The 15,043-nt window shown below is 45.1% G+C and overlaps 1 protein-coding gene across 1 annotated transcript; it reads right to left on the reverse strand.

The window, feature by feature from the left end:
* Positions 1 to 9,376: 9,376 nt before the first annotated feature.
* LOC116734705 (prolyl-tRNA synthetase associated domain-containing protein 1-like) lies at positions 9,377 to 14,674 on the reverse strand. The gene is made up of 4 exons (XM_032586236.1): positions 14,493 to 14,674; positions 11,271 to 11,396; positions 11,082 to 11,171; positions 9,377 to 10,996 (listed from the first exon to the last, which is right to left on the reverse strand). Exons 1-4 carry the CDS (start codon positions 14,571 to 14,573, stop codon positions 10,784 to 10,786), a joined length of 510 nt encoding a protein of 169 aa, XP_032442127.1. The 5' UTR covers positions 14,574 to 14,674; the 3' UTR covers positions 9,377 to 10,783.
* Between the last annotated feature and the right edge of the window lie 369 nt (positions 14,675 to 15,043).

Here is a 15,043-nt window from a genome sequence, read left to right on the forward strand (position 1 = left end):
ACCGGGTTTATCAACTGCGGTAGTAATTTCGCTCCAACTCCTCCTCTTGTCATTTCTATATTCTTTGCATGTTGAATAAACATTAATGTTGTTTCCACATATCATCTCCAATGTCCGCTGCGCCGTGTCAACTGTTTGGGATTCCCCTCCGTAATTTCCCCTCAGAAAGCAGGGAGGGGAATCCACGCTTTCTGATTGGCTGCCTGTCACATTCAACAGGTTGAGTTAAGATCCCAGTTGGGGAAAACCCCTGATTTAGATCAGAGAGGCAACAACGATCTACCGTAACACACCACACAATCTTAGAAAGACCAACGTTTTAAGATTGTTGTATGGGGAAAAATAGGAGCAAAAAATCATGTAGTGTGAAATATTGCATCAGGTAGTCGATGTGCCCATCTTCTCTATTTAAATCTAATTATTACTGAAGGGCAACATAATATACAGACTTCATAATCTGCACTATTTTGGTTGAATGCAGTATTTATTTCCACTTTGGCTTTATGTTGTTTAGTTTTTTTTCAAGTGAGTTTTTTGTTAATGGAGACTGAGAATCCATTTTATTTTTGTTTTTGGTTGTTTTGTTTATTTTGTTTATCATTTCCAGTGTTAAATATTCTTTTGAAAATAAAGTGTATCTATCTTTGGCAGGAAATCGCATCATTATTACATCATTTCCTTTACATCAGTGTAAAAAGGTCTTCAAACAATATTATCGTTTATCGCAATAATTTTTGAGACAATTAATCGTTCAGCAAAATTTGCTATCGTGACAGGCCTACGTGTGTAAAACATGTCTGATCCGGAGGCCGGGTCCAGGTCTGGCCCTCAGCCTGTCAGCTGCAGCAGCCACCACCGTGCTTCCTGCTTCCTGTCTGAACGGCCGGGACGTTTCTCCTCAATCCAAAGCTTCCAGGATAATCTGGGTGGATTTAATCCAGACTCACCCTCAGAATAACCAACTTCAGATTAACGAAGGAGGAAACAGAAACCAGCAGATCGATAGGCAGGGCAGTGACCTCTATAGGTCGGAGGTCGTCCTGCAGGTCAGAGGTCGTCCTGGCGACGCTGCAATTGGACTGTTCTGTAAGACCCGATTAGTCACTTTACTGCTGCAGAACCAGAGATAATCACAGGAAAACACAGAACCCAGTTTTTTTTTCTTCACTTTGTAACGTTTGTTTAAAAGTTGCTATAAATTAAAGTATCATCATCAGAGTGACGACAGGCAGGTGGAGGCTGCGTCATGCTGTGGGACTGCCACTTCCTGGAGTTCTAAACACAAACCAGTACGGTCCAAATGGACCAACCAGAACCTTAGCTGGCTGGTCCGTTCTGGTTCTGGGTCGATAAACCTGGATCAGAACCCGGCTGACACTTCTGCTAATGCGCTAACAGCAGAGCTAACTTTCAGCTTAGCTCTTAGCATTTAGCACTTAGCTTCCAGTAAAACAAATTACAGATAAATTTTAAACTTTAACTGAATAAACTTCAGCGTTTATATTCATAAACGTTTACATAGATGCTGTAAATTAAATCTGTTTATGCAGCTTTTTCATTTCCTCTCTTCACGTGCAGCAAATGATGCTTATTCTCTACCCAGAATGCATCACTACAGCCTGTAGTGGGATTCAACATGGCTGAATTTAGCACTTTAGCATTAGCATAACCATGGTTTTTAATTAGCACTTCATGGTTAGAGCAGCTAATGTTTAGCTAGCTAGCCAGCCGCTGGATGTGATCCTCTCCAACCGGGTCACAATCAGTCCGGTCCAGTCAGAACTTTACAGAATATTCTGACCTTATGAAAAATCAAAGTCACTTCCTGTTGGTTCTGTACGGTGGCCAGCAGGTCCAAGTGAGCAGGAAACGCATAAACAAAGCAAAACACAAAAATACAGAAAAAAACCAAATGCAACAGAAAAAAGCTGCAGATACAAACATCGAGTATCAAACACTGTAAACTTTCTCCACTAAACGTAAATCCTCCAGGCCACCAGGGGGCGCTGACCTTCAGTGAAGATGAGCAGTTCAGATATCGTCATACTTCATGTGTTTCTATTTCATAGAACAGCAGAATATTTACCGGCTGCAGACGCCCCCTGGTGGCCTGGAGGATTTACGTTCTATGGAGAAACTGTAGAGTTTTTTACTTCCTGTTTCCTGTTTGCCACAGTTCCCTTCCTGTTCCAGACTTCCTCTTCCTGTTTCTGGAGTTCACATCATTCTCCATAGTTCTAGAGAACAAGGTTCTGATCCGATCTTTTGTCTGAGCTCCACCTGAACAGAACCTGGACGTGTAAACGGATCAGAACCAGATCCAAAGTTCTGGTTTCACTTTAACAATCTGGGAGGAGCTGCTCTTCCTCATGGTTCTGCTGCTGACCCGTGATGCTTCAGAACCGGTCCGGTCAGAACCACTCTCTGCCTCAGGCATCAGTTTTTACTGATTGACCGGATCCAGAACCAGGGTTCTGTTCTGGTCCGGACAGCTGGAGTCTCCTCAGTGTGAAGAACGGCGGTGGCAGCATCATGACTGGGAGCATCAGAACCGGCTGGTTCTGGTCCAGATCGAGTCCGATGGAGAAGAGCTGAGCAGTCAGTATGTTACCGGCTGAACGGGTCGATCAGAACCAGCTTCTGGCACCAGAATAAAAACATCCAGAACCTCATTAATGGTCCCAGTAACACCAGAACCCACAGGCCTTAAAGCTAGAGTTCTGACCCAATAGAACCAGGCCGGGTCGGGTTCACCAGAACCGATGGACTCTCCTGGTCCGAGCAGAACCTGGTCATGATTCCAGATCAATTTGAGTTCTAATTGATCTGGACCGGGGCTTCTAGAACTTCAGCAGAACCGCAGCAGCTTTGGGTTCAGGATGAGTCCAGAACCTTCAGAACCTCCAGAACCGGGTCTGGTCTCCTTCCTCAGCTTTCAGGAAAGTTCTGCTCAGATCAGAACTTTCTGGAGGAACGCAACAGAAACTTTGTTCCAGTCACAGTAGAACCAGAACCGGGTGAAGGACCAGAACCATGTCCAGAACCGGAACCAGGAGCAGAACCATGTCCAGAACCGGGTCCAGGACCAGAACCAGGTCCAGAACCGGAACCAGGACCAGAACCAGGTCGGTGTGGGAACGGCTCCTCCTGCTGTTCCCGGTGGGACTCATCCACAGCCGGGAGTCCAGAACCCACGAACCCACCCGGATGGCTCTCATCAAACCCGAACCATCCGGATCCCTCAGAGCCGAACCCGTCCCGGACCCGGGCTGAGCAGAACCGGCCGAACCGCAGCGTGAAGCGGCAGTTTTCCAGCCGGAGTCCGGAGCGGGAAGCATGACATCACTTCCAGCAAACTTCAGGGAACAAAGAGCCCGGAGCGGACCGGAACCGGGCCGGAACCGAACCCGACCAGCACCGCAGGCCGGGACAAGGTCGGACCGGAGAGGACCGCAGCTCCAGAACCGGAACCGGACTGCGGAGCAGCGGCGGCTCCGTGGCAAAGCATCACAGCGAGCAGGACGCGGTCAGAACCGGAACACCGAGGTTCGGCGGAGCGGCTCACCTGCGGCCGGAGGGGGAGACCTTCACCCGGCCAGGATGCGGGGCGGCCCGGGGCCGGACGGCAGAGTCTGGACCCGGACAGGACGGACCGGACCGGACCGGAGCGGAGCGGCGGGTATTGTGCTGAACGGAGGGGGCGGAGTTACTACCTGCAGCACGGGCACGCGCACAGCCCGGCGCGGGCACGACCGGGAGCGCGCCGGGCTGTGCGCGTGAGGGGGGCAGAGACCCAGTGGACTCGGCAGACCCGGTCCATTGAGGTTCTGGTGGGTCCAGGTTTGATAACCTTCAGGTTTCTGATCGGATGAAACTTTCTGCTTTGTGACGTCATCATTTCCCATCAACATCCCATAATAGAAACTGGATCCGCTTTGTTAAAGTTTGATGTTTTTCTTCTTGTTAAAAACAGAAATAAAAAGTTTCCGGAGGATCAGAAAGAATGAGCCGGTGGTTCTGACGGCTGCAGAGCTGCGGCCTAGTCAAAGTCCAGGAGCAGAGAAACACGGTGGAAACCAGCTGGGATTATTTCCTTATGAGGGAATACATTCAGATAAATGTTTAAATAAATCAGATCTAAGTTTCTGTTTTTCTGGAATCAGTTTTTTTTGTTATTTTCAGTAAATTTAAATATTTTTTTATTTCTTTTGTTTTGAATTTTGACTTTAAATGAGATAATTTAAGATATTTTATGAATTTCTTCACCTTCTGCCTGTTTAATAAATCTGTTCCTACATTTCCTGACTTTTTATTCACATGTTTTATTGTTTTATCATTTCTGTTTGTATTTTATTTATCTTTGTTTATAACTGAACTCTGAGTTTTTATTTCACATTAAAATAAAAACTCAGTTCTGGTTCTGAAACAGAACCAGAACCAGAACCGTTCAATATGATTCCTGCTACACAAATATTCACACAGAGGAAAACGATTCTAGGGGAATAAAAATAAATTTAATTTTTAACCAAACAAGGAACAAAAAATTCCAGTAAAAAAAAAATAATCTAAAAATATGATTTAATTCTTTTTTATTTTATTATTTTCTATTTATTCTTCTTTAATTATATAAATTTATCCCCAAATATAAAAATCCCAAATCAAAAGTAGGAACTAACAGTGAAAGGCTGGTTTGAATTAACCTCAGTTATTCTCTCCCTCAGCAGCCGGTTGGACCGGGTCGACCCACCAGAACCGTTTGGACCTGGAACGCCGCTGTGAGCTGACCGAGCAGCCGGCGGCTCTGAGTATTGATCAGGTTATTGATCCGATAGAAGCTGTGAGAATCGACCCGGCAGCTCTCTGCTGACTCGTTGGTTCTGATCCTGACCCGTTTACTACAAACAGAACATACTGCGGTTCTGATGCAGACCCAAAACCACAACAACACGGACAGAGTCAGGAGGAACTGGGCCCCGGGCCGAGCTGGATAAAGAGGCCCCATCAGGCCTCAGAACAGGAAACATCAGATCTGATCGTTGGGTTTGGTCTCGGTTCTGGTTCTGGTTCTGGTTCTGATGCTTTAATCGGTTCAGATTCTCTTTTCTCTGTTTGTTTCTTTCTGGTTTTCTTGTGAAATATTCAGTTTTTATCTGAGCAGAACATTTATTCTGAGCATTGGTTAGCTACGCTAACCATAAAGCATTCATCATAAGCATTAGCTATGCTAACCATAAAGCATTCATCATAAGCATTAGCTATGCTAACCATAAAGCATTCATCATAAGCATTAGCTATGCTAACCATAAAGCATTCATCATAAGCATTAGCTATGCTAACACTAAGTCACTACACCAACATGGTATTTAGCAGAAGCTAATGCTAAACCCGCTAAATTAAACCATGTTGAAAAATCAAAACAATTATCTGTAATTTTTTATGCATTATTTAATTAACGGCTCTGGTTGTTTGTAAACGATTTGTTCTGTATGTTTCTTCCATTTGTTTGTCACCTGCTCAAAGTTTCTAGAAAAAAGTGAGAGGAGGTGAGGAGAGGAAATGAAACAGACTGCCAGCCCTTCAAAATAAAAGCATGGACATAAACATAAGAATTTACAAACCCAAACTTCAACACTGATGTTGAAATTTATTCAACTGAAAGTTTAAAAAAATTAGCTGAGTAAATTTAGAATTTATCAGGGAAGCTAACTGCGCTAAAGTTTAGTCAGTGTTAGCAAAAAGGCTAAAGTTAGCTCCAGTGTTAGCGCAGTCAGTGAGACGGAGCGAGCTGCTCTTCTCTGGTTCTGATCATAAAACAAACAGAAACATTTAAACACGCTAGGACAACCAGGACCAGTCCCATCTGGTTCTGCAGCACTCGGGTCATCAGAACCCTCCAGAACCAGCTGCAGGGCCGGCAGAGAGTTGGGATGTCTGGTGCAGCAGCAGCTCTGGGTTTGGGTGGAGATCTCATCTGAACCGCAGCTCAGAACCTCAAACATTCCTCCTCCGCCTGGCTTCTATTAAACCGGGCCCAACCGGGTCCAACCGGCTCAGACGGGCTGAGGCTTTTAAACAGCCGGGTTCTGCTCATAAAGAACCGAGACCTTTAGACTCTTCTGGGTTCAGCAGCAGCTGAAGGTTCTGGTTCTGAGTTTATTAAGATCTACAACTTTCAGGTCCAGAGTCACATTAAAACACTGAATCAGAACAAAATCTGACAGGTTCTGATGGGGTTCTGATGATCCGTTCAGGTTAAAACTTTCTGACCAGCTCAGAACCAGAACCAGAGCCGGGTCAGAACCCTCCTGCTTCCTGTTTCCTGCTGTGGAAAACGACCCGCCTGTTTTCAGTTCCTGCTGGGTCGGTCCGCTGAGCCGGGTCAGAACCGCTCTGGACCTTATCTCTGCTGCAGCAGCTGCTGCTAAACCCAGCGAGCAGAACCGGGCCTGAGCGGTTCCGGTTCTGCTCTCGTTCAGCAGAACAAACAGAACCGGTCCAGATGGAGGCCGACGTTTTTATTCCTCTAATGGAAAAACATCAGAGCAGGAACGGCCACACAGAGGTCAAAGGTCACAGCATCTATTGACCTGATGTTTTCCTCCAAAGAAAATCAGATTTTTCATTTTAAGTTAATATTTTATTAATTTTAAAGCCTTTTGTTAGAATAATGTTTATTATTTTGGTTCTGGAGACACTTTGTGGGCGGGGCTTAATTTATAATTATTTGAAAAGAAAAAACCTGAAAACTGATTAAAAGCTTTTTAATGTTTCTAATTATTACATTAATTTTATTTCTCTGTTGATTTATTTTTAGTCAAATTTTCCAGTTTTTTGTGATTCCAAAGAAATTCAGAATTATCTGCATCTGGAGGAGATCCAGTCTGGACCAGTTCACCAGCGGAGAATCTTCCTCAAACCGAAACCAACAGGCAGAAAACATTTGAAAACGAAGCAGAAACTCGATGGGAGAAACTGAAGGGAGATGAGAATCAAGCAGGAACATGAAGGTAACGGCCAGGTGAGTAAAGGTGAGCCTGACTGCAGTGAGGAGTCGGCCATCTTGTTCAGGTGGAACCAGAAACAGCTGGTCGAGTTTCAATGATGATCAGAGGAGGAGAGTCAGAACCATTACAGTCTCACAACAACCAGTTTGGTTGAACCAGCTGAACATTAAACATCCTGTCAGGTGACACACACACACACACACACACACACACACACACACACACACACCTGAGAGTGTATGTGTGTGTGTGTGTGTCACCTGCATGACATCACCTCTGTTATCCCACATCACATCCTAGCTGTTTACTCTAGCAGTCATATGATGGTGACACACACACACACACACACACACACACACACACAGAGTTTGTTCTCAGCTCCAACTCGCTGCAGCTCATTCTCACAGCCGGCCCTAGACATACGTAGACTAGCAGCCCCATCAGGAGTTTGAACCAGAGATCTAAAAGGTTTATGTTTATTTAAATTACATTTAATCCAGCAAAGATCAATGAAAATATTTTCATAGTTTAAAGATTTAAAGGAACAGTAGTTTGCGTTTTTCTGCCACGCTAATTGCTGCTGGCTAGTCTGAAGGAGCTGAGTGGGGGAGGAGCTGCGCCTCGAAGGCGGGGCTAGGTCCAGCCAGGCGTTTAGCACAGCTGAATGGTTGCCATGGAGACTGGAGCAGCTCCAGAACATGATATAATCAACATGTTTGTGTTAGTTTTGGATTCTTCTGTGAACCTCATTCAGTCGTTTGTTTGTTGTTGCCTGTTGCTCAATAAAGTTTCTTGAAAAAAAAGAGAGGAAGTGGAACTGCTGTGTAAACAGACTTCAAAGTAAGAGCATGAACATAACCGTGTAGCTACTAGGATTCTTATCAGTCAATAACCAAAACAGATGTCAGCTGAATGTTTACAAAACAACTAAATAAATCATCACTTTAGAAATTTATACGGAAAATTCATTTAGAGCAATCCAAAATAAAAGTTAGCAAGATGCTAAGCAAAAATATTTCTTCGTCTATTAGCAGGAGAGCTAACAGACTCATCAGAACTGCAGTTTTATTAGCTAACAGGTGTTAGCCTTTTGTTTTGGTTTAAATATTTTATAAAAGTGATTATCTGATGATGTCATCAGCCTGAAGCGACTCTGACGCAAAAACTGGAGTTAAAATTACAGGAACATTTTTAATGCTGGTAACATTTTAAAAAACAACCTGACTTTTTATTACAGCCTGAAGTTAATGTGGTTAAACTGAACTAAATCTGTTTCCTGATGAATGACAGCAGAACCAGTTTATCAATCTGAGATAAAACTTTATTTATCTTAAATGTTCTGCAGGAAGGAAACATTTACTGAGCTAATCCGGTTCTGGAAGATTTAATCATAAAATCAGTTTAAACTGGAGATTATTTCAGATTTTAAAACTTTACTGTTAAAATTTGATCTAAATGTTCAGAACCGAATCAAACAGTTAAAACCTGTGACGGAGTTTTTAAGTCTCTATTTGCCCATCTGGCTCTGATCGATGCTTCACCTGAGTCTCCATCTGATCCGGAACCAGAACCGCAGAACGTTCCTTTAACGGCCCGAGACCGGCTCACCTTCACTCGGCCTGCTGCTCCTCCTGCTGGGTCTCCTTCCTCCTCCTCCTCCTCCTCCCTGCAGGAGATTCAGCCAGGAATGACATCATCCTGTCAGCAGCACACCTGTTTCCTCCTCCTGCCGCCGGCCACTTCCTGGATCCCTTAAAGGGCCAGCAGCAGCGCCAGGACAACAGGTGGCAGGGCAGAACCGGACCAGAACCGAACCAGAACAAAACCAAACCCTAACAATGAAAAATGCACATTTGGTTCACACATATTTTCACATGTGAAAACACACCAGAACAGAACCAGAACCGGAGCGTGTGAAAGAACCCTGGGAACCGGGTTCTGCAGGTCACCGCCATTCAGCTGCTAATTTTATCCAACAATGCAACAATACACAGCCTCATTAGCCATGCAGACACACACACACCCCGACACACACACACACACCCCGACACACACACACACACACACCCCGACACACACACACACACACACACCCACACAGACACACACACACTCATCGCTCCTTGTTGCTCTGATTTATGCCAAACATTCCTGAAGTTTAGAATATAAATTAAATGTTGATCATTTTAACAGATTTTGAACATTTCTAGAGGTTCTGTTTGACCCGCTGGACCGGGTTCATCAGAACCTGCAGAACCAACAAAAACTAAAAGATTTGATGAGTTTTCTCTGTTTGGACTAAAACAGAAAATAAGGAGATTATTGTTTATGTTCATTTGATAAATGAAAAATAATGAAAAGTTTGTCAGTGATATAGATTAAAAACTGATTTATTTCTATTGATTGATTTTCTGCTTCCAGTTAATAAAATCAGAACCTTTTAATAGATGTGAGTTTAAAACCTGTTTAAAGTTTTTGCTGTAATCTAAACGGGCCTCATCAGAACCAGATTCTGATTGATTCAGCATCATTCTCTCTTATCTTATAACCAAGTTTACGGTTCACTAAACTTTATTAAATCAGGTCATTTTGTTTCCTGTCTGGTCTTTCCAGAACAGCGCCCCCGGTGGCGGCGAGTTGGATCGGTTCTGCTGGTTCTGGACCGTTCTTCTCTGTGGTTCTGGATGCTGAGCAGCTGGAAGGATTTTCACTCTTTACATTCAGACTGTTGTCATGATGCATAACCATGGCAACAGGGTTTTTTTAGCACGTTGATTAGAATCTCAAAAGCCCCAATAGTGGCTGACCTTTGACCCCAGAGGAGACGATGCAGAGAGAGGAGGAGGAAGTCCATCTTATCCCCTACTCCAACATCCTTCTAACCAGATGATCAGTGAGATTTAGCTAGGGAAAGCAAAAGCAAAGGAGGTGGATTAGCAGAGATGCTAACGGCTCTGCTAATGTTACTGCTGCCTGGATGTTAGCTGTTAGCATGTCAGGAGAGTTATGGCAACATTTAAGTTTCCTTTGGGATAAATATCTTTTTTTATTGAATGAATTTGTTTTTTAAATTTGTTTCTGTAAATTCATGATAAATGAGTTTGTTTCTTCACTCTTTGGGTTTTTGTTCAGTAAAAACAGAACTGTAATCTGATTACATTAAATCAGAATTTCTGCTGCTTGTTTTATAAACATGTTTGACTCAAATATTAGAGAATTGATTAATGATTAATTCAGATTAATAATAGGACCAGCATGCAGTACCTCACTGACACCAGCAGGGGGAGCTGCAGTTCACAGCGCTGGTTGAATCAGCAGCAGATCCTCTGGGTTTGCCTCCACTTTCTGAACCTTTATGAAATATTTTCATCTTTCTGGATGTTCTAGTAGAACCTGGACCGGGTTCTGGACCCGGAGCTCGGTTCCGAGTCCGAAGGAGGAATCTTCCATCAAGCATTTTGCTTCAGTTTGGGTTTTAATCGGGTTCTGCGGACGGATCGTCGTTGTGGATGGGTTTTAATAAAAACTGGACATTTATCTACAAGATTGTTGACAACCAGAGACAGAACGAGACCGAAGACGGAACCAGAACCAGAATCAGAACCTGGAGGTCGGGTTTCTGGACCTCAGGCTGAAGTTCTTAGAACCAAACTAAAACCATCAGGAGTCGTGTTAAAAAGTTCTGTTCCCTCCAACTCCCAACCTGAAGCTCAGGTTCAGAAAGACAAAAGTTCTAGTCCAGAACCAATACCGGGTCCAGAACCAGAACCGGGTGGTTGCTAGTCGAAGATCTCCAGGACGGGTTCGTGACCCGTCTCCCTGAGGAAGCGCAGCAGGTCCTGCGGCCGCAGCCCCATGGTGGCGCTGTTGGTCATGGGGTGGAAGTAGACCAGCTGATGGCCGCCGTCCAGCAGGTCCCGGTCCAGAACCAGCCGCACGCTCCGGTCCGAGTCGAACAGCAGCGCCAGCGCCGAGGCGCAGCCCTGACCCACCTGGGGGAAGAGGAAGATGTCAACACGGAGTCCGCTCCGACTCACCAGAACTGCCACCAGGACCGCCATCAGAACCCGGACCCACCTTGAGTTTCTCCATCATGGCGGCCTCGTCGGCGAAGCGCAGGTTACCGCTGCCGACGCCGAGCTTCTTGGCCAGATCGTTCAGGTTCACCTGCAGACGGACAGGTGAGACTGGGCCAATGAGAGGCCAGCTGGGCCAATGAGAGGCCAGCTGGGCCAATCGGAGGTCGGGAGGCGGAGCCGGACTCACCTGGCGGTCGTGGCGAGCCGACACCAGCCACAGGCCTTTCTTCTTCTTGTCCTTCAGGAAGAGGTTCTTGGTGATGGCGCCGCTCACGTCCTGCAGGTGAGGCATCATCTCCTCCACCGTGAACACCTGCAGCGACGAAGAGGAAGACGAAGAGTCACCTGGAGGAAGAATCACTTTACCTGTTCTGAGTGAAACTCCTGATCCAGGTTTTCTTTCTGACTAAACTTTAACAACGTCACGTCAAGTAGAGTAGACGTGTCCTCAGAACGTGCTCTGGGGAGCTGGCAGCAGTGCTGACGGACATCTTCAACCTGTCCCTGGCCCGCGCTGTGGTACCGACCTGCTTCAAGTCTACCTCCATCCTCCCAATCCCCAAGAATCCCAACCCAACCAGACTCAATGACTACCGCCCGGTAGCCCTTACCCCCATCATTACCAAGTGCTTGGAGCGGCTGGTCCTAGCACACCTCAGATCCTGTCTCCCCCCCACACTAGACCCCCACCAATTTGCATACAGGCAGAACAGGAGCACAGAGGATGCAGTCTCTATAGCGCTGCACTCTGTCCTTTCTCACCTGGACAGTAAGAACACTTACGCCAGACTGCTGTTCTTAGATTTTAGTTCAGCATTCAACACTGTCATCCCATCACAACTCATTACCAAACTCACAGACCTCGGCATCAGTCCACTCATGTGTAACTGGTTGCTCGACTTCCTGACCAGTCGACCTCAACATGTCCGGCTGGACAACCACTTCTCATCCACCATCATCATAAACACCGGAGTGCCACAAGGCTGTGTGATGAGTCCCTTCCTCTACTCCCTCTTCACCTACGACTGCAGACCTGTCCATGGCTCTAACGCCATCATCAAGTTCGCAGACGACACCACGGTGATCGGCCTCATCAGAGATAATGACGAGGCCGCTAACAGGGAGGAGGTAGACCGTCTGGCTGAGTGGTGCGACAAAAACAACCTGCAGCTGAACACCGAGAAGACCAAGGAGCTTATTGTGGACTTCAGGAGGAACGCTGACCCACATCCACCCATCCACATTAAGGGGACAGTGGTGGAGCGTGTGGACACCTTTAAGTTCCTGGGAGTCCACATCTCCGAGGACCTGACTTGGACGACCAGCTGCTCCAAACTCATTAAGAAGGCGCATCAGCGCCTCTTCTTCATGAGGACCCTGAGGAAGAACCACCTGTCCTCAGAGATCCTCAGGAACTTCTACCGCTGCACCATTGAGAGCATCCTCACCAACTGTATTACAGCTTGGTACGGGAACTGCTCTGTCTCCGACCGGCAGGCGCTGCAGAGGGTGGTGAAAACTGCCCAGTATATCGCCGGGGCACCGCTCCCTGCCATCAAGGACATCTACAGGAAGCGGTGTTTGAAAAGGGCCGGGAAAATCACAAAGGACTCCACTCACCCAGCACACACACTCTTTTCCCTCCTGCCCTCTGGGAGGCGCTACAGAAGCCTACGGACCAGAACCACCAGGCACCAGAACAGCTTCTTTCCCACAGCTGTCACGCTTTTGAACGCCTCCTGACATAAAACATAAACTATAAGGACTGTACTCCCCTATCCTCTCATACAACAATAACACATGGACTATCCTCACACACACACACATCACGGACTGTTTTCTTCACACACACATACAACCTGTAAATTTTATCTGCCATTATTTATCTTGTATTATATTATATACATATATAATCCATTCCCTAACATTCTTGTATAATCTGTATAATCTGTGCATATAGCTCCCATATTTATATTTATACACAATATCTATATCTCTTGCTATAACCCCTTATAGTCCATACATACATAGTCTTGTACATCTGTAAATAAATATTTATATCTCGTAGAGCACTTCTGGATAGATGCGAACTACATCTTGTTGCTTGTACTTGTGACAGTGCAATGACAATAAAGTTGAATTCTATTCTATTCTATTCTATTCTATTCTAAAACCTCCAGCTTCATTAAATCAAACCCAAAAATTTATAAAGTTATTCAAAAATTATCAGCAATAATCTGAGTTATTTAGCCTCTTATAAACTAAAATCTCTCATTTCATTTTCCAAAGTTGTGTTTTTACCAAGTTATTAATTCACAGTTTCAAACTAAATGTTTAATAAGCAAGAAAAGTAAATATTTAGCTTCCAATTAAATATTAGTTAGCATAAGTGAATTAAATATTTAGTTTATAATTAAATGTTTAGCTTTAAACTAAATATTACTTAGCTTTGACAAACTGAATATTAAATAGCAAACTACAAAGACACACTTATTTAGCAAATACCATAATATAATATTGAGCTTCTAGCTAAATATTAGTTAACATCATCAAATTAAATAATTACCTTGCTAAATACATATTTACCTTGAAATTGTGACATTTAGAAATCAATTAAGAACATAGTAAAGTTAACACAAGTTTTCCCTCTTATGGAGGCTGAATATGTTGATTTTTGTTTAATTTTACAAACGGAACCAGGTCCAGTTCTCAGCTCTGATTCTGCAGCTTTAGATTCAACACATGCGGGTCGGTACCGGGCCTCTGCAGCGCTGGATGACCTGTTGGACCCAGATGTGTGTTGGACTCTGGGAAATCAAGAAGCTGCATAACGGGATGTGTTATGGTGTGGCGCCCTCTGCTGGTCCAGATGGATCAGCGCTACTAAAACGAGTCAGTCATGAAAACTGAACGTTTCTGAAAAGTTCAGAAAAGTAATTTAATTTATTATATTTAGCACAAAAACCTGGTCAGTTAGAACCGATTCAGCAGAAATCACAATGAAGTTAATAAATAAAAACCTAAAAATGAAAACCTGCAGATTATTGGATTGAAAACGTTTTGCAGCAGAATGCATCCCAGAATAACCTCCCAGCACATGACTGAAGGTGATCCAGGTCTGCTGAAAGGTTCGGCTGATGAACCGAACCCAGTGGGTCACTCTGTACGTGTCCATGTGGAGAAGCAGAAACTTCTTCTGAACTGAAACTGAAGCACAGGAAGGCCCGCGATGCTGAAACATGGCGCCGAATTACAGAGCGAGTCAGAGGGAATCAGAATATGAAGTTATTTTTACTGTCAACTTTTCAAAACGTTCAAATAAAGAGGATTTAGTTTAAACAGACAGAAACGGTACTGCGATTCAGCAGGTTCCACCTACAGCCTGAACAGAACCGGTTCCGGTTCTTACCGGAGGATGCTCCACGCAGCTGGTCTGGATGTTCAGCTTCCGCAGGAAGTCCTGCAGCTCGGCCCGCAGGTCTTCATTCATTCTGGGTTCTGGTTCCGATCAATGAGGACCGACTGGATCGGACCCAGAGGCAGGTACAGCTGCGCCTCTTCTTCTTCCTCTGTAGCGCTGAAACGCTGCACTCTGCCCCCTGCCGGAGGCTGCAGGTAACACACGGAGCCTCCGGCTGACTGGAGTTATGAAACGGAACCACTAAGCCTGAACTCTGACCCAGTTCGGCTCCTGAAGCCATCAGTCTGATGAACATTATGAAACTGCAGAGATTCAGGTCATGTTCTACAAACTCACCTTGACCAGAACCAGAAACCCAACAGAACCGGGATGAGGAACAGACAGGATCCAAACTGGACCCTGGAGGAATCAGAACCAGAACCTGCGGCTGGTTCAGCTGAGCAGAAGTCCTGAGACCTCTGGTGAACTTCCTCCAGAGCAGAGAGAGAAACGGGCCGGCGCCTCGGCCCGGACTCCAGGAAACGAGAAAAAAATTTTAT

This window comes from Xiphophorus hellerii, chromosome 15 (genome assembly GCF_003331165.1).
Source record: "Xiphophorus hellerii strain 12219 chromosome 15, Xiphophorus_hellerii-4.1, whole genome shotgun sequence".
In the NCBI taxonomy this organism is placed as follows: Eukaryota; Metazoa; Chordata; class Actinopteri; order Cyprinodontiformes; family Poeciliidae; genus Xiphophorus; species Xiphophorus hellerii.

Bases quoted from the DNA above. Each gene is read 5' to 3' on its own strand.
- LOC116734705 (XM_032586236.1), bottom strand. From the start codon at position 14,573: ATGAATGAAGACCTGCGGGCCGAGCTGCAGGACTTCCTGCGGAAGCTG. The intron at 11,397-14,492 runs GTAAGAACCGGA...TCGTCGCTGCAG, and splicing joins GCTGCGTGGAGCATCCTCCG to GTGTTCACGGTGGAGGAGAT. The intron at 10,997-11,081 runs GTGGGTCCGGGT...CTCTTCCCCCAG, and splicing joins CCATGATGGAGAAACTCAAG to GTGGGTCAGGGCTGCGCCTC.